Here is a 20,595-nt window from a genome sequence, read left to right as displayed (position 1 = left end):
TTATTCATCAAACTTTGGTGTTTGTTTGGTTTTTGACATTTATTCCACAAACAAGATATGTATCTAATCGCTACTCCTTCATAATGGTCAATAAATGATATGACATGACTTGCTTGATGCAATTTATATATTTAAATGGAAAAATCCACAAACAGAATTCAGATACATTATTTCTATGATACTGTACAGTGAATATGAATACTGTAGTCTCCTCAAACTGAACACCAGGGGAGTGAGGTTCTAATGATGGTGTCATCAAGAGCCATACATCCTGGAGCTTCTCCAGAGACAGTGAATAGTGAAACAACCCCTAGGACACTATGGCAGTAACCATGGTGATTTAACTCCTAGGACACTATGGCAGTAACCATGGTGATTTAACTCCTAGGACACTGGCAGTAACCATGGTGATTTAACTCCTAGGACACTGGCAGTAACCATGGTGATTTAACTCCTAGGACACTATGGCAGTAACCATGGTGATTTAACTCCTAGGACACTGGCAGTAACCATGGTGATTTAAATCCTAGGACACTGGCAGTAACCATGGTGATTTAACTCCTAGGACACTGTCAGTAACCATGGTGATTTAACTCCTAGGACACTGTCAGTAACCATGGTGATTTAACTCCTAGGACACTGTCAGTAACCATGGTGATTTAACTCCTAGGACACTATGGCAGTAAACATGGTGATTTAACTCCTAGGACACTGGCAGTAACCATGGTGATTTAACTCTTAGGCCACTATGGCAGTAACCATGGTGATTTAACTCCTAGGCCACTATGGCAGTAATCATGGTGATTTAACTCTTAGGACACTATGAGAGTAACCATGGTGATCAGGACACTATGCCAATAACCATGGTGATCAGGACACTATGCCAATAACCATGGTGATCAGGACACTATGACAGTAAACATGGTGATCAGGACACTATGACAGTACATGTGGTGATTCTACTGGGATTTGGCTACATTTTCTGATTCACAGCTGCAAGCACTACATTTAAATAATAATAATTTGGATGTAATAGAGCCCACAAAGGCAGTCACTATTTCATGGTCATTGGACCAACTCCAAAAAACCTCACAATTTAAAGTCCTGAGGCTCTGATTTCCAGCTTAGGGAAACAATTGTCTTTATTAATATATATACTGGCTTAGTTGTCCAAGATCTTTAGAATAGCACAATGTAAATTCTGATTATTATTCTGCCTTTCAACATGTGTAAACTTTGCAAAATACATGAATCATCATTATGTATATTCATATTATTTTACAATATTTGGTCATATTACATTTAAACTAATATACTGCAGCACATTACATGAGGGGAAATAATAATAGCATTTTTGTTTTTGACAAACAAATGATACATATTTATGATAATGCCAACTGGAAACCTCAGAGCTTCAATCAGCCATTTAGTCAGAATGATTCTGTTCCTTGAGTCAAGGTTGATGTCTTTCTTGACTCGTCCTTCTCTGGTGCTTCTGTCATCTCAAGCCTCTACTGGTCTAACCTCTCTGGCCAGCTGGTGCAATGAGAAAGAAAGAAAGAAAGAAACCGGTTTCATAGTTCACCTCATGATTACAACTGTGTTTACTGTACATTGGTGGCTAGTGGCTACTGATGTTAAAGGGGCACTTCACCAAAAAACAATGCTGATTTATTTTGCACATCATCTCACACAATCATTTAGTTATTGAGAGATAATGAGTTTGAATATGGCCACCAATTATGTCATTGGAGACATTAAATTCTTGTGTTGTGTTAATTAAAAAATAATACCTTGCCTTATAGGGACTGCTACCTTATCATTTAATTGAGCTGTAATGAACACAACACAAGGATTCAATGTCCCCAATGACATCACTGGTGGCCATATTCAAACTCAGTTACTTTCAATAACTGTCGAACTAAATTAATGTGTGCAAAACTGTTGAGTTCTTGGACGTGTGTGCCCCTTTAAATACAGAAACAAACGCACATTCAACCTAAAACAGATGCAGGACAGATGAAAACAGAGTCTGCACCCTAAAAATATGCCTCCATGGTAAATTTTTTAAACATGTGATGTTTTCGAGCTTCATTAACACTTTCGATGCCGGCTGTGTTTTCCTTTTTACCCCCTTGAATGCCGCCACCCACTTCAATGTTAGCGTTAAAACGCATAATCTATGTTTTAAATTATGGCTATGTGTCTAATCTGCCCGTCGCTTATCAATGACTTGTTTGCAGTCAACATTGTCGAAACTGATTGTTTTTTAATCGGTTCATATCCTTTTTTATAGCATTTCGAAAAGCTATCGTTCTCTCAAATGTCCGGAAAATATAAAGATTCCCTCATAAACGGCATTTATTGGAATATTCTCGAATACACTAGACACGTTGTCATTTGTCGGCCTATTTATGAATCATTTTCAAATAAACGCTAGATTATCGATAGTATATGTGTACTTATGCACGCTATAGAAGCTCGCTGATAAAGCGATTCTCTCATTTCCTCAACATCACACACACACACATACGGGACACGCTGTTATCTCAGTGAATACAGCTCTGATTATCCTAAAACTGGTAGCATAGACTCCTTACCTTAGATCAGATGTTCTCCAAAAATATTATTCCAATTCCTGATCGCCATTCCAAATATCGATCGCGTTTATTGATTGATTATTGGCTGCTGTAAATATATATTCCACGCTGCTTTCCAACTCGCGATCACTTCCCTCATCATCAGATCCCTCGCCAGCATAATGGAGCCAGTAGGCTCCCCCCACACAGATCCACCAGTCTAATCGAATGGCCTGCAGTTACACAGGGATAGACGATAGGGGGCGGTATTTTCCCATCTGAGCTCCTAGAGGGTCTGCTGTACCAACAGGAGACTCGGTTGATGAAATATGAATTCAGATCGCTAATAAAAAAATCAAACGACAATTCGCGTCGTCGGCACTCAACGGGGGGCATGATAAGACGACAATACACATTGCTGGCACTCAAAGTGTTAAGAACAACAGTTTGACACAAAAATTGTGGTGAGAATTGATACATTTACCATAGACCACCACAATACTTCCGGTATTCTGAAATCATGGGGGAGAGAGCGGGTGAAGAAATGAATGAATGTGGATGAGAGCTTTGACATTAAGTGGTTGTAGCTACGGCTGTGGGGGTGCTGGAGACATGATCCAATGGACATTTATACACCTGAGTCTCCTGAACACAGAGAGACCAATCCCAAATCGATCGGCACTTTCTCTGCCGAGTTATAGTCACTTTTCTGCACCTACACCCGAACTCCGCATGCGCAGATAAACCTAGATCTCTGGACAATCCAGAGAGACTCCGTGGGCGATCTGCGCATGCAAAAGTCTATTGGATCATGTCTCCCGCACCCCCACAGCCGTAGCTACAACCACTTAATGTCAAAGCTCTCATCCACATTCATTCATTTTCTCCCCCCACGAGCTCAATGTAATGCGGAAGTGCAGTGGTCAATAGGAGCATACAGTATTCTTACTAACTCTTATTTTCATTATGGCCATTGGGTCTCATTCACCAACGGACTTAAGACAAAATATCAGACACATTTTTGTCCTAGCTCCACTTAAGAAATCTTCTGGCCAATTTTGGGATTCACCAACGGTCCCTTCTCCTGGATTCGGTCTTAACTAAGAGCAGGATTTAGGAGCGCTGAAGAGCAGTCGTAAGTCGGACAGACTGGTGTGCACCGTGTTCCTAGGGGCTTTATTTGGGAGGAATCATAGTGATTGCGTTCATGTCAACTCTACAGGCATCTTTGGAATTAAAGAATCATAATAATAATAAATATGACAATATTTGTATGATAAAAAACATATTTCCATTTACAGTCATGCCTCAAGAGGCATTGTGATGTCCGAAAATAAATAAAAACACTACACCAACACTGCAAATGACAGTGGATAAATAAATAAGAACTAAAGCTAATCGTGTGGATATATCTATAGTGAATGAATGAATGAATGAAAATGTTTATTTAAAATGGACACCACAGCTACATTGGACCAGCCACAGTGGACAGACCAGATGCGTCATTTTGCAAGTGCTAGTTTTCAACACTAGTCCATTGAGGCTTTTCTAAAAGATATAATAAAATTAACAGCAAAATACAGAATTAAAATCACAAATCAGAACAAATATTTTCCAGAGCAAGAGTCCATGGTCAAAACAACAAAATCAGTCAGCGTCTACATATGTGAGCACTGCTGCTTTGATTTCAGCCATATCTTGAGTCCTCTGCTGAAGACGTTTGGACTCCAGTTTTAACAGAGAAGGCAGACTTTCCAAACGAACTCTTGCACATAGGAACAGTACAGTCACCATTATTGGAAGCTTGTGTGTTTGCTCTACTAGAGCTCCAATGTCTAACCACCAGTCCAGAAAATAATGATGATACATGATTGTGCAAACATTTAAAAACAAGTCTAATATTACAGAAAATTACTAAATTGTCAAACGTGAAAAGATTGTGCTTACTCAAAACACTACAGTGATGCCATTGTATTGGTTTACGGTCCATGATTTTTATAGCCTGTTTGTATATTATAGATATGGGTTTTAGTATGGTTTGTGAGGTTTGTGACCATGATGTGATACAATAAGACGTATGGTATTCCATATTTATACCGTCTTGTTGCGCGCTCCTGGACACCTGTTCAGTGCGCACACACGCACACACACATACTGTAGTCTACATGCGTAATGAATTAACAGTATTATTATATTATTCGAATTACTTGTTTTATTAGGAGATTGCAGATACTGCGCTGCCCTATAGTTGTCATACTGTAGTTCTACTACACTACAGTACAGTACAGTACACATCTTAGCGTGACATCTTGGCTGTCACAGAGTCGGGTGTGAGCGGACCTGATTTTTTTAAATTTAAACAACCGATTGTTGCGCGATTGTTTGTTCTCCATCCGTGGGTGCCTTGACACACCGGGGTATTGCGGTGATGCGGTTACCGCGACAGCCCTACAATAACGTTCAGGTTTGTGAGAGATAATCCAGAAAAATAAGAAATAAAAGTTAATCCAGAAGTCAGATGATTGACAGGGGCTGGCATGACCTAGGAAGTGTAGTTTCTTTTTAGTTTTTTTTAAGCTCATCGAAAGTCCTGGGTCTCCTCTCCTCATAGGACTACAAACAAAATGGCGGCACCATTTCCTAGCGTCAATTCTCGTCTTTTTTCGACTAGATTTCTTTTTTGTATTTAATTTTTTTATAATTTTTTAAACAAACACATAAACAAACATGACAACACACAATAGGATATACAAATACACATATGCTCCAGCTCGTACCCCCCTCTCCCGGACCCCCCATTGTATAATCCAACCATTATAATTTTTTCCTAACCAGACACTACCATTATATGCTAGCTTTTATTCTCTCCACCACTTCTAACCACATTGCCATTTTGGATTCATTGAGACCCAAAATTCTTGCTGTAGATATTTCTTGATAAATCACATCGAGATATGTAAGAATCCAGAAGTTCCGGCAAATTTTTTCCGGTTGAAACCATCGTGATGCTATCAGCTTTTTAGCCACTGTGATACCGGATAAAACCAATCTCTTTAGTTGTGGAGGTACTGCATGCTCAAAGACATCATTCAGCAGTAATACAGAGGGGTGTACAGGTATATCCAGAGTTAAGAGATTTGACAATTGCTGGGTCACTTCTTTCCAAAATATCTTAACTGGTGGGCAGTCCCAGTACATGTGCATACATGTCCCTTCGTCCCCATTTGTACATAAGGAGCATTTGGAGTCTTGTTTAAGACCCATTTTGTTCAGTCTTATAGGAGTTAAGTATGTCCTGTGAATATAGTTAAGATTGATTTGTTGATGGTCCGGGTTCCTTGATGCAAGGCGTACATTTGCCCAGGCTTCTTGCCAGTCAAAGTCTATCTCCAGGTCTGGTATATCCCTCCTCCAGACTGAGTCTAGATGGAGGGTTTCATACGAGGCTGTTAGTAATTGATGATAAAAATCTGAAACAAAACCTCTCGATGTCTCTCTTTCATAGAAGAATTTGTGGTATCTGTGGTGTACAATTGGTATCCTTAATGGAACACTGTGAGCCTTCAAACATGGCAATAACTGTGCGTAAAAATAATATGAGGACTTGGTGAGATTAAATTTTTTGCGTATTTCATCGAAACTACAAAAACCTTGTTTCTTGAAAACGTCTCCTAATGTGTGTATGCCTTGCTTTTCCCATCTAGGGAATCTTATAGGTTGTTTTCCAATCAAGAGTGCATTGTTATTGAATAAGGGAGTATGATTATGCCATTTATGTGGGATAGAGTATTTTTTTTGTGTTTCACGCCATATCCGGATCGCATGAGTGATTATGGGGCCAAATTTCCGTTCGCATTGCTTAATTGATAATTTGGTGTACACTATGTCCTTCAGCCTATGTGGAGCTACTATATTTTCTTCTAAATTTCTCCAGGATACTGATGCTTGGGGATCAAACCATGTTGTCAGTGGTCTTAAAGTGTACGCCTTAAAATAGTGGTGGAAATCTGGAAATGCCATACCACCGTCTGCTTTGTTTCTCTGTGCGGTGGATCTTTTTATACGTGGTGGTTTGTTATTCCAAATAAATTTGTATGTGGAGGAGTGTAATTCGTTCCAGTAACCCTTTGGAGGGGGTAACGGTAGCATTGAGCTGAAGAAGTTGATTCTAGGTAGGACGTCCATCTTAACTATTGATATCCGTGCTTGTACTGAGTTTTTAAGTTTTGACCACCTGACAAGGTCGTATTTGATTTAGTTTTGGATTTTTATGTAATTGTGCTTCACCGTTTGGCTTATGGTAGGGAATATTTCAACTCCCAAACATCTAAAGTGTTTTACCATCGGTATATCTTCTGGGAGGGTTTTGCCGGGGCGTTAAGTGGGAGGAAGGCCGACTTCGGCCAATTTATCCTAAATCCCGATAAATCTCCAAAGTCCTCAATCAACTTGAGAAGATGAGGCAATGCGGTGTTGGGGTTTTGCATGAACAGTATTACGTCGTCCGCATATAAACTAATTTTGTGTTGTGTGCCCTTGATTACAATTGGTTCTATGGATTGGGATTGTCTTATATATTGTGCTAAAGGCTCTAATGATAGATCGAATAGTCCGGGACTAAGAGGGCAACCCTGTCTGGAAGACCGTGATACTGGAAAGATTTCGGAGGTGATTGTACCTGTTGTAATCATGGCCGATGGGTCTTTGTATAATACTTTAATCATATCAATGAATCCTTTTCCTAACCCCATCCTTTCTAATACTGCCCATAGATACGACCATTCCAACCTGTCAAAAGCTTTCATTGCATCCAGGGACAGCATCGCCTTAGGTGTGTTGTCTTCCTTGTTAGCATCTAGTATGTGTAGTAATCGTCTTATGTTATCAGTGATCAGGCGGCCTCTTATGAAGCCAGTTTGGTCCGGATGAATTAAAGACGTCATATGCTTTTGTAGTCTGATGGCTAATACCTTAGAGTACAGTTTGATATCGGTTCCGAGGAGGCTTAAAGGTCTATAACTACCGCACTCGTGGGGTCTGTCTTTTTTAAGGAGGACTGTTATGAGTGCAATATTGTCATTCTTATGGAAGTTCCCCTCCTTGACTGAGTATAAAATCATATTTAGTAATAAGGGTCCAATTATGTCCCAACAAGAGAGATACATTTCTGGTGGGATACCGTCTCTTCCAGGGGCCCTACCACTTTGCATTTCAGATATGGCCTCCCTAAGTTCATCTAGTGTGATCGGTGTTTCTAACTGTTTAGCGTCATCCTCTGAAAGTTTAGGGAGGTTAATTTGATTAAGATATGTGTCCATTTTGTTTTGATCGAAGGTCGTTTCTGATTTGTATAAGTTGGAGTAGAATTCTTTGAATGTCATGTTTATTTCTTTGGGTTCTGTAACAAGTCCTTGTTGTGCTCTAATGGTAGTTATATCTGCAAATTTTGCGTTGACTCTTAATCGCATAGCTAATAGGTGACTTGGTTTGGAACCTTGGGAGTACTGCTGTTGTCTTGTGCTACGTATTTGCATTTCAGATTGTTGTCTGTATATGGCGTTAATCGCTTTTTTTAGTATATTGACTTGATTTTCCAGTTGAACCGAGTTGTTGTATTGTAAAGAATTAAATAACGTTGAGTAAAGCGTTTCCAGTTCAGCCAGTTTTGAGCATCGATTCTTGCGTATTTGGGAGGAAAAGCTATCAGTGAAATCCTTGATCATTCCCTTTGTCGACATCCATAATATTCTGGGGTCCTGCACCGAATTCGCATTTATCCGTAGGAATACCGTAAGAGCTTCTTTGATTTGTGTAATGAATTCCTTGTTATTAAGCAGCATCGTGTTAAATCGCCATCTTGGGGCTCGGGATGATAGTATACCAAATGTTCCTTTTAAGAGTAAATAACAGTGATCAGACAATGCATTGGGTATCATTTCCACATCGTAGTTATCAAATAGTCTCGGGGTTGTGAAAACGTAATCTATTCTGGATAATGTGTTATGTCTCGCAGATCGACAAGAGTACTTCCGGGTCATGGGGTTGAGTGATCTCCATAAGTCATTTACACCTGTAATCTTCGACCAATCCTTTAATGCATTAGATGAATTTTTTTGTTCGTTGGAAAAGGAGGGGTTTGATTTGTCCATCCTTGGATTCCAAATGGCATTAAAATCCGCACCAATTATAAATGAGTATTCGGGAAGGTCTAACATTGCTCTGGTAAGTGTAGTGAAGAAACTAACTTCGTATAAATTTGGGGCGTATACCGCTACCAACGCTATTTTTCTGTTCTTGTGTAAAATCTTAGCTATAGTTATCCGACCATCTGCATCAGACAATACTCCCTTCAATTCAATATTCAACTTCCGTCTAACGACTATGGCTACTCCCCGAGTTCTCGTTCCAAAGGAAGAGTGACTGATGTTATAATATGTGTTGTCCGCTAACGTATCTATGTCTTTCTCTAAAATGTGCGTTTCGCTTAGCAGAGCCACGTCCACCTGTTCTTTTTTCATCAGTGTGAGCACGCTTTTTAGTTTGTGTTGTTTATTTATTCCACCAGTGTTCCAGATCATTATGTTCAAACTAGCCATAATCTATACATGTTGTTGTGTGGTTGTTGGTAATGCAATATTTTTTGACGCTTGACCACATTATTTATACCCTTCACATTGAGGGTTATAATTTTAAGATCACTCATGTCAAAAACTCATATAATACATAGTGTGTTGCATGAGTGCGTACTGGGAGCCTATTGAAGCTAATGTGGGCAGGTCTCTAAATGGCTGGAATAAGGGGGAGGTGAACGGAGGGGGGAGGGGGTGAAGTACATAAAACAAAATAACCCTAACGTCTTGCACAGACGGGTTACACATAAAACACATATGGCCCATCCCTAATGGATGGGCTAAAATGATTAACATCGTTCCAGTGAAGCTGAGAGGAGTCCCGCCGCGGGAGAGTAAAGGGCCAATCTACCGAGTGATAAAATCCCTACAGAGATCGGCCCCTCTCCGCACACCCCCCCCCATCCCCACACCGCCGTATCAAATGGTAGTAAATAGTTACAGAACCCAATAGTACTGGAGCTTCACTCCTTGTCTGTAGGTATAATTTCAATCAGATATTTAAAGATAATATAGGCTACTCGCATCCGATAATTTGACAAAAAATAGTATGACCATTTTCTTCTGTTTAATCCCTCTTATTTATTATTAACGTTATTTTGTCCACATATTGTGGCCCTTATGGAGTTAAAGGAAAAATTGCAATCAGGAGAAGAGGGGGGGGGGGCTATATAATAATAATAATAATAATAATAATAATAATAATAATAATAATAATAATAATAATAATAATAATAATAATAATAATAATAATAATAATAATAATAATAATAATAATAATAATAATAATAATAATAATAATAATAATAATAATAATAATAATAATAGTAAATAAAAAATTAAAACTATGGGAATAAATCATATTTTTGTGTATATATTCAAATTGGAGTTACATTGGTCTGTTTGTTTGTCTGAATTGCATGAATACTGTGTAATATGTGATAATAATAATAATAAGACAAAGATGGTTGTGCCACTGATCTATAATCATGATTTTAAATCCATTGTTTGATATCTGAAGGAGTTTAAGAGTATTTAAACCATAAATCACGTGACTAAAGCATATCATGAAGCTGTATAGCCAATATCAGATAAAGTGATACAAATTAAATTAAAAGAAAAGCAGAAAAGAAAAGAAAGGCGGGGAGAGCCCGGGAGAATACGGTGACTATGAGAAAATATCATCATAACCATGAACTACTGTAGCACTCCATAGGTTATAGAGAGAGAGAGAGAGAGAGAGAGAGAGAGAGAGAGAGAGAGAGAGAGAGAGAGAGAGAGAGAGAGAGAGAGAGAGAGAGAGAGAGAGAGAGAGAGAGAGAGAGAGAGAGAGAGAGAGAGAGAGAGAGAGAGAGAGAGAGAGAGAGAGAGAGAGAGAGAGAGAGAGAGAGATCTCAGTCCGTTTAGATTTCTATAACTCATATTTCACTAATAACACTTTAAACCATTGGTAAACAAACGTACAGTATCGCTGAAAATATACACTTTGACTGTTTTGACAGGGTTAGGGTCTTTACTCTTGGCTACATTGGAAAAAGAAACGCAACATTAATTCATACATTCTGTAGGGATGGATTTATGGTGTGATGTCATTGTGGGTCCGGTACCGGACCCCTCTGGCTAAAGAGGTTAAAGGGGAACTATTTTACTATTTCTTTCACTATTTGGGCACTTTTACACAATTCCTGTGAGTCTATGGAACACCTTTGTAATATATATATTTTTTTTATTCATTGTTTTGTATTTCTAATCAAGTCCTCAAAAACAGCATTTTTCTACCTCAAGATCTCGAGCCGTTTTGAGCCGTGTGGAGAGAGAGGCTGTGTGGGCTCCTGGTCAGGGTCCAGCCACTGTGTGGAGCTCATCTTCTATCTCAACATTAACATGCAGCGGTGTCTTTCTGACATCACATATCGCGCACATTTTCAAATGACTCAGTTCAGTGGGGGTGAATATTGTGAGAGGAGAATTGGAAGAATGCGCCAATATGAGAATTTTGAGACATAGATCATATTAATATAAGTTCACATAGCTATAGGAAACAATGCTAAACACTCAAAAAGGCCATTTATAAGATAGTTCCCCTTTAAGACCGAATCCCAAAATCGGCCTGAAAATGTCTTAAGTGGAGCTAGGACAAAAATTTGTCTGATCTTTTGTCTTAAGTCCGTTGGTGAATGAGACCCAATGTTGGTGAATGAGGTCCATTGTACCCTGTTACCCTGTGTTCCATCACTCACAGCCATGGCAGACTTGATGTTCTGTAGCTGGAAGAAGACCCGCCCTCCTTCCTCTGGACAGACTATCTTCAGTTCCTCTCTGGTCATCCCCAGGAGCATAGAGCCACTCAGAGAGCCCAAACACCTCACCGTGCTGACAGGGAGAGATCAGTAACACTTCTGGTCATCCCAGGAGAAATCAGTAACACTGCAGCAGGTGCCACTCCAGTGTACCAACTGGTTATTTGAATCCTTTAGAGTTTAGATGAAGAACCATTTAAGTGTCTGGAATGCCATCAAACAGCAACCTCTAGGATAGCCCCTCTTGGTACAGCACTGCTGAGTGCAGCAGAGAGAGGAAGGTCAGGAGAAGATATGGGGGGGAAAGACATGCGGCAAATGTACGTCGGGGTTCGGGAGACGAACCCGGGTCGACAGCGTAGCACCGCAGTGCGTTACATGGTGCGCCACCCTGGCGCCCCTATATAGTACACTTTAAACTCAAACGGGATCTCAAGGTGCTAAATGTACAACTCTAATATTACAGCCTGTTAGCAGATATTCTTAATGTACAGCTCTGATATTAGAGCCTGTTAGCAGGTATTCTAAATGTACAGATATAATATTACAGCCTGTTAGCAGGTATTCTAAATGTACAGATCTAATATTACAGCCTGTTAGCAGGTATTCTAAATGTACAGGCTTAATATTACAGCCTGTTAGGTATTCTAAATGTACAGATCTAATATTGAGGGTATTGAAACTTGAAGAGATAGTGAAACTACAGACGTTATTATTTATGTTTAGGGCAAAAAGCTATTTGCTGCCAGTTAATTTACAAAATAAGTTTGTATAGTTCAGAAAGTGGGGATAGCAGGAGGACATTTTATTTTAAACATCAGTTTGCACAGACCACTCAGAAGCAGATGTGCCCTTCAGTGATAGGAATAAAACTGTGGAATTCTCTCCACAATGACCTAAAGGGATGTACAAATATTTATCTTTATTATTTAAGATGAAAATAATTAGACAATATGAAGACTACGAAAAGGATTATACTCTGGAGTTATCTTTTGCTTATCTTTTGCTTTTCTACATGTTTGGTTGTTCATTTGTTGCTCGTTTTTGTTCTAGTTGTTTTGTTTTGAATTTGTTTAAATTTGCACTTTAGTGCAAGTAATGGTTGTATGCGCCGACCATCAAATTTACTTTATTTAATTGGATAGGGGGCAGGTATTAATAAGAATTTATTCTTCTTCCTGCTCCTTTTCGCTTATGGGTGTATTTGATTATAATAACTAAATTAATTATAGGAATTTGTTAGCAGGTATTCTAAATGTGTACAGATCTAATATTTGAATGCACTTACATTTTACTGAAGCCCTTGTACTCAAGCCAAGCTTTCACCTCTGCAGGCTTAGACCTCTTGGTCAACACAGGAGGGGCACCAGTTTGCTGAAAAAATTTAATAGAATAGAATAGAATGTGATGATTGCATTTATTTGTGCAATATTTTCTGATATGTGTTTATTTTATTCTTCCAACAAACCCAAGTGTGCAAGCACTTTTCCTCATTTCTACATTTTTTATCACTCTTTCTTTGGCGTTTTGGCAAAGTGGTGGCAGACTTTTCTCATAATATACATGCATAGTTTAAATGGACCCTGGCTGCTTTGGTGTTTGTGGTGAAGGTGAAGAATGCTAACCTCCTCTTCTGGCTCCTTGTCTAGAGACTCCAGGACGTTGTTGGGAACGTAGCCTTCCTCTCCGCTTGTGTTCCTCACTTTCCACCACTGCTTTGACATGTCCAGTAACTGTGGACAAACAAACACACATCAGCTACTACCTCAAACAACGATGGAGTCTTCTTTCAAGCAGGATCAAGATGCACTAACTATGATTTCTCATCATTTGAAATGAAGCACATGTAGACTCAACCATGTGCAGTTATGTATAAGAAGTAGAGTGGTCTCCACAGTCCTCATACCACCGAGCTGAGGATCAACCTCTAAATGATAGAAACTGGCCCCGGTAAATGTCCAACCCCCCCCCACCCCCTCCAATGTACAGTTTCTTCCCCTTCTAATGTATTTTTTATTTATTTATTTATGATCTCTTTCTCTTAAACAGTACTCTGTATGTCATAAATGTCTTGATGAATTGAAAATGGGGGACCCTGATGTAAACAAGACGAAAGTATTTTTCTGGTCTGCATCCCCTTAACAATTGTTTGTATTGAGCCGTACTGTATTGTACCCATTCTGCAATATGTTAATAAAGTTTTCAATCAATCAACCACATGATTGTACGTGACTGAGTCTACACAGTTCTCATTTTGCACAACTTATTATTACTTATTACATCTTTTAAGATGTTTCTTGGTCATTTAACAATTTGAGAGGAAGTGTTGGAAGAGTTGTAGTTTAGTGTCACTCAACCTGAACTATATCTCCCTTTGTGATGCTCAACTCTCTGTGGTTCCTGGCAGTGAAGTCGTACCGAACACGCATATAACTTGGGTTTGGCTCATCTGGGCTGAAAAACACAGTCAACAGAAACTATTTAGCTAGCATTTAGAACTTAGCATTTTAATAAAACAAATATTATTATTATTTTGACATTACAGTACACACCGTGGTTGTGGTGGTGATGGTGATGGTGTCCAAGGGGCCATTCTCTACTCAGAGAAAAGGTGAATCATGTTAATTTAATTGAATAACTCACAGGCCAATATATCATTCATTTATAAATCATAATTTGTTGGCCAATCAAGAATCCACATCTCTACTACTCTACGTGAACCTGATGTGAAGGTTTACCTGGTCAACACCAGAGCCCTGATTCTGCTGTTTGCTCAGAGGCTCTCTGGCTTGAGGACCCCCAGTCTGCTGTCTGCTCAGAGGCTCTCTGGCTTGAGGACCCCCAGTCTGCTGTCTGCTCAGAGGCTCTCTGGCTTGAGGACCCCCAGTCTGCTGTCTGCTCAGAGGCTCTCTGGCTTGAGGACCCCCAGTCACCTCAGGGGCCTGCCAGCCATCTAAGAACTCCAGAGTGTATGTAGGGATGTCGTCGTCATCCTCTGGCCACTTGGTGCTGGGAACACATCCAGTATACAGTACAGAATCACAACACATCCAGTATATGTTTTAGTTTGAGTTTAGAATATGGCCACAGTGCACCACTAATAACATTTATCACCTGTTACTTCCAGTACAATACTACACTGACCATCTGCGGCACTGTGTCCTACCTGGGGATGTTCCAGGGGTCTCCCAGAGACTGCCACAGCTGGTCCTCCTCAGTGCTGGCTTCCTCACTCAGAAGACGAATACAGTCGGGCGTGAACAGGGGTGCCACAATGGTGCAGGGCACCTCCTCAGCACAGTGAGACACCACCTGGATAGACATTTAGATATCTAAGGGTTACTTATACCAGTAAAACAGATCAATCAATAAGACTTGTCAAGACATAGTTTCACCCTCTAATTGATTGACAGAGCTCTTGATAAAAACTGACTCTTTTTTAAACCTTGCTGTCCAAACACGGCAACAGGAAGTAAACGTGGGTCCATTTAGAACGTTTATGTCGTCAAGTTAAATTATACATCATACTCTTCAAGGACTGTGTGCCAATTCATTCTTATTCTTATTATTTATAATACATTTTCTTGATTATGAGATAACTAAAATGAGAATGTGTTCGGTTACTTACAAATGCTAGGGAGGAGAAGAGGCAGTGGATGAACTCAGGAGCACTGGGATTATTGATCTTTCCATTGAGCTCCCCCTAGCAAACACAACACAGCATCATCAACAACCAGGAGAACTAGCGTTCATTACAGGATGACTTAATGATAGCTAAAACAACAGCAGGCAGGGTTGGGATCAATTAATTTTCAATTCAATCAATTAAGAATGTAAACAGCCATAGCCATGTACTTGCTGATGATGGAACGTTCCTTCTCATTTACTTGTCAATAGATTGGATGGGACAAGCTTTTCATTGCAGAGGCTTTTCAGTATTTTACTTTTACATAAAATCCACTTCCTGAAATAAACTGAAAGTGAGTTGAGCCGTTACTGTTCCTAATTTATGCAAATTACATGTCATCAACTTGTGACTGCAACTTGTTCCTGTTCGTGGACGACTCAGCCCTGCTGGTCTCTGACAAGTTACAGGTTGAAAAAGCCCTCAGCTCTGAACTAGGCAGAATCTGCACCTGGCTCGCTGATAACAAACTATCATTACACCTGGGTAAAACAGAGTCCATTCTCTTTGGATCAAATAACAAACTCAGCAAGACCAACGGCTTCTCTGTTACTGTGGGTGACAATATTGGAAGATGAAAAGAAAGATGAAATATGAAAGATGAAATAACATAATAACCTGGGTTCCATCCTAGAGGCAAATCTTTCCTGTGACAAAATGGCAACCAATGTAATCAAAAAAGTCAACCAACGAATAAGATTCTTGTACCGGATATCCCCTCTGGTAAACGAGAATACCCTGAAGACTAACAGGAGCACTCATTCAAGGGTACTACGACTATGCTTGCACCTCATGGTACCAAAGCACCTCAAAGGCACTAAAAAACAAGATTACAAACAAACATCACAAAACAAACTGGTCAGACTACTGCTTGACCTTACTCCTAAAACCCACCTCACCCCTGCCCATTTTGACAACCTAGGATGGCTTAGAGTAGACGAGAGTACAGCAACTTGCAATGGGCCTGGTCTACAAGTCAAGTCAAGTCATTTATTTATAAAGCACGTTTAAGAACTCAAGAGCCAACCAAAGTGCTGTACAATCAAAGCATAAAATGTCATAATATAAAATACTAAAATACAAAAAGGCACAGCAGGACAAGACAGTACATTCAGAGAATAGGACAACAGTAGGCCAACACACGGATAGGGAAGCACAAAGTACAATATAGCACAAGAAGAGATACAAGGGGGAGGGGGCAGGATAAAATTGCAAGGGAGTGTGTGATTGATTGATTGATTGATAGATTGATTGATTGATTGAACATTTTATTAACAGATTGCAGAATGGGTACAATACAGTGCAGCTGAATACACACAATTGTTAAGGGGATGCAGACCAGAGAAAGACTTTCGTCTTGTTTACATCAGGGTCCCCATTTTCAATTCATCATAACATATATGACATATGTAGCAGGGTGGATTATCCCTGCTTTATGGGAGTGGATGTACACTGCCACCTGGTAGTGGGAACGCAGCAGATCTGGGTCCGGCTGAGTCCCCGACTGTAGGTCAGGAGTATTGGAGTGGAGGTTTAACCTAGGGGTGGTGCACTGGTCCTTCTTGCCCTCCAGGGCGACTCGCAGTAGTTCCCCACACACCCACACTTCCCTCAATACTTCCTGCGCCCTCCCACACCCGATGACAGTAATGATGGATGATATACTTTCTCCCCAAAGCAGTACCCTTCCTGATTGGCGAGTAGAGACCTTTCCCAATGATGCATAGGCAGGGGGTGGGGAAAGGGTTAAACAATAATGAGCATTACCCAGAAAGGAAAGGGTTAGACAGAATGCACATTAACAGACACGCACACAGTGTTCCCATTTAGCTCTCTTTTACTGAAAAACGTATCTCTTAGACATATATTTACACAAGGCACAAGAAGCAAAGCTCTTTCCACAATGGGCACCTAGTGGTCTCACTCTACGGCAATGACTAAAGTTCTTCCCACACTGGTCAAGACACAGTAATAGAACCCGTCCCTTTAAGGCATAGGTGTCAAACTCAAAAACGTTTTTTTTTTCTTTTTTTTTTAAACATTAATCTTGGGTTAAAAAATAGCGGCGTTAAAAGAATTGTGGGTTAATGCGTTAATAAAGCTTTAACTTTGACAGCCTTAGTTATTACACATTCTTACACATACATGTATGTTGAACATCTGAGGTATTGATGAAGTAACAAAGGAAAAAAAGCCAAAAGCACTTACTCCTCAGACATTCTTTGACAATTTTACAGCCCAAAATACAAAAAAGATCCAGGCGGAATAGGTAACAAAGGGTTGAAGAAATATTGTCTGAACTGTCAGATGCAAACTGGCTGTGTGACATAACCAAGCATCTCGCTCAATTGAATAAGAAGCTGCAGGACGCAAACAAGTCCCACCCAAAACTTGACCAATATAGTTGTGAAGTGAGACAACCCTTATTTTGTTATTTTTGAGTACAGTTACAGTTGTGTGTTCATGCAGACACATAATAGCAATTTCATTACGAATTGAAAACGGGGGACCCTGATGTAAACAAGTCGAAAGTCTTTCTCTGGTCTGCATCCCCTTAACAATTGTGTGTATTGAGCTGTACTGTACTGTACCCATTCTGCAATCTGTTAATTAAAGTTAATTAAACTATCTTCCATTAGTTGGATGTATGGCCTCTGCAAGGTTGTGTGCAGCCATTTGTTTTTGTAACATCTGCTACATCTGTCCCACGTGTTCTTTGCCGCTCACAGTTGTTAGTTCTGCCCCTCTTGACTGTGAAAAAAAGGTTTTGAACAAACTTAAAGGGGAACTATCTTATAAATGGCCTTTTTCAGTGTTTCACATTGTTTCCTAGCTATGTGGACTTATATTAATATGATCTATGTCTCTAATTCTCATATTGGCGCATTCTTCCAATTCTCCTCTCACAATATTCACCCTCACTGAACTGAGTCATCTGAAAATGTGATGATTTGTGATGTCAGAGAGACACCGCTGCATGTTAATGTCCCAGATGCCGCGCAGGCCACACAGTGGTTTAGGAGCCCAGGCTCAAAACGGCTCGAGATCTTCAGGTAGAAAAATGCTGTTTTTGAGGACTTGATTAGAAATACAAAACAATGAATTAAAAAAAATATATAATTACAGAGGTGTTCCATAAACTCACAGGAATTGTGTAAAAGTGCCCAAATAGTGAAAGAAATAGTAAAATAGTTCCCCTTTAATGTCATAGCTTGTATTTGATGATATTCTTCTTTGTTATTTAGTTGAATGGTTTGATCATTGATTGATGGAGTAATATGGGGTTCTGATAAACTAAAATTATTTGTTAAAATAACATAAGCTAACATATATTTTTACATCTATGCTAAATGTATAACTTGAATAAGTAATAAATACAGAAACAACATGTTTAACAATATGTAAATGAATAGCTACATTTATTTTACATTAACATTTATATGGTATTTGGCCCTTTGAGGGCAACCATAATGCTGATGTGGCCCTCTGTGAAAATGAGTTTGACACCCCTGCTTTAAGGGTTTAAATACTTGTTCATTCCCCCGTAGGTGGGGAGAGAGGGGAGGAAGAGGGAGAGGGGTACTGGAGCTACTCAATGGGAATTGTATAAAGGAACACACGTTATCACACCACATTCAACCAAAAGACAGTGGGCCCACGTTGAAAACAAAAGTCCTATCTATAGCCGGCTTCCCCAAAATAATAAATGTTGGGGCGCCCCTAATCACTGCTACCAGTGTCAGTTCAAAGTACTGCTTCTCTTCACCCTTAAAGGGCCCGCTCAAGCACAAAGAGAATGTCTATCGATAAAGTTCCAGCACTCTGAGCGCTCACTGTAACTGGCTTGAGTGTACTTTGTTATGGTGATGTTATTACCCCTCCTGCTGGTAATATGTAGGAACTGTCATCTCGGTCTGGAGACGACCGGACTGGTGTGTGTCTGAGCGCGAGCTAATGGCTGGCAGTTGTATGTATATCTGAGAGCATAATAATAAAGTTATCTATTGAAACATGGTGATCAGAAGTGGTCTAGCTTAACACGCTAGAAAGTAAAGCAATTATGGCTGCTTTCGGAAATATCCCCGCTCCGGAGGGCATGCAGATGTCAGGAGATTCTTGCAAAAACTGGGAAATGTTCCGAGCAGAGTTTGAGGACTTTTCTCTAGCAACAGGTCTGACGGAGAAATCCGCAGAGATACAAGCCGCCACGCTGAGAAGAATAATGGGCAGTGAGTGTCGGCATATTTACATGCACAATCTTACACTGACTGTTGACCAGAAAAAGGACCCAGCTGCCATTCTGGACGCTTTGGAGGACTATTTTAAGCCTGCGAAAAACGTTATATACGAGAGGTACATTTTCGGCTGCTGCAAGCAGGAGTCAGACGAGCCGATTGACGGTTTCATCACCCGGCTGCGAGAGAGAGCGGCTACATGCGAGTACCGGGGGCTACAGGATGAGATGCTACGGGACCGGCTCGTATTGGGCATTTCAAGTGAAGGAACCAGACGCAGGTTGCTCCGGGAACAGGACTTGACATTGCCAGTAGCTGTGGAAATGTGTCGCCTGGCTGAGGTGACTGAGAAACGTCTGAGGACGATAGATGGAATACAAATGGACACAATAAATGCAACGGACAAGCAGCGGCGATACATAGCTCAGGAGAGCTCCACAACGAGACATGAGGTGACAAATTTGCTCATTGACTGTAAATACTGTGGTATTAATCACAAGAGAGGCAGAGATCAGTGCCCAGCATATGGCAAAGCATGCAGGTCCTGTGGTGTTGCAAATCATTTTGCAAAAGTATGCCAGGCAGGGGGCAAAATGAGTAGAGTAAAAAAAGTGCATATCGTAGAGGATACACCACGAGGAGCAGAGGGCTCAGACAACGAAGAACTGATCTATACTGCTGAATGCATTAGCACAGTACAGTCCCAGGGCCTCAAATGGTTTGCAATGCTGCGACTGAATGGCATAAAACAAGCATGTCAGTTGGATTCGGGGGCTACATGCAATGTCATGGGCAGGACAGTAAAGGAGAGACTATCGCCAAATACCCCTTTGCGGCCAAGCACTACAGAACTAAAGCTGTACTCAGGGCAGCTGATGCGATCGCTGGGGCGATATCACACAGACTGTGTCATCAAGGGAGTTAAGCACAGCCTTGTGTTTGAAGTGGTGGAGACTGAACAAAGTCCACTGCTTTCCGGTTCTACGTGTGTGCGTTTAGGGCTCATGACTGTCACTATTCCTGCAGAGCTCAACAAAGTTGATCAGTGCCTTAAGGGACCCTTAACCAAAGAGCAACTACTACGTTCATATGCTGATGTTTTCAACGACCCGGTGGAGTCAGTGCCGGGAGAAGTGCACTTTGAATTGGACCCGAGTGTGACCCCAG

The 20,595-nt window shown here is 40.3% G+C and overlaps 1 protein-coding gene across 1 annotated transcript in view; it reads right to left on the bottom strand.

Moving 5' to 3' along the window:
* Window positions 1-9,359: 9,359 nt before the first annotated feature.
* eps8l3a (EPS8 signaling adaptor L3a) overlaps window positions 9,360-20,595 on the bottom strand; it is a gene marked incomplete at both ends in the record, with an annotated part of 71,733 nt that continues 60,497 nt past the window's right edge. The window contains 8 exons of the mRNA XM_084315746.1: window positions 9,360-9,367; window positions 11,430-11,581; window positions 12,797-12,882; window positions 13,134-13,241; window positions 13,866-13,962; window positions 14,224-14,517; window positions 14,675-14,820; window positions 15,137-15,211. Coding sequence (XP_084171872.1) covers window positions 9,360-9,367; window positions 11,430-11,581; window positions 12,797-12,882; window positions 13,134-13,241; window positions 13,866-13,962; window positions 14,224-14,517; window positions 14,675-14,820; window positions 15,137-15,211 — 966 coding nt within the window. The remainder of the gene's footprint in view (window positions 9,368-11,429; window positions 11,582-12,796; window positions 12,883-13,133; window positions 13,242-13,865; window positions 13,963-14,223; window positions 14,518-14,674; window positions 14,821-15,136; window positions 15,212-20,595) is intronic.

Source organism: Notolepis coatsorum (assembly GCF_963971535.1).
Source record: "Notolepis coatsorum genome assembly, chromosome: 6".
NCBI classification, from domain to species: Eukaryota; Metazoa; Chordata; class Actinopteri; order Aulopiformes; family Paralepididae; genus Notolepis; species Notolepis coatsorum.
The sequence above is the reverse complement of the archived record's forward strand: the minus strand, read 5'-3'. Positions and strand labels throughout refer to the sequence as shown.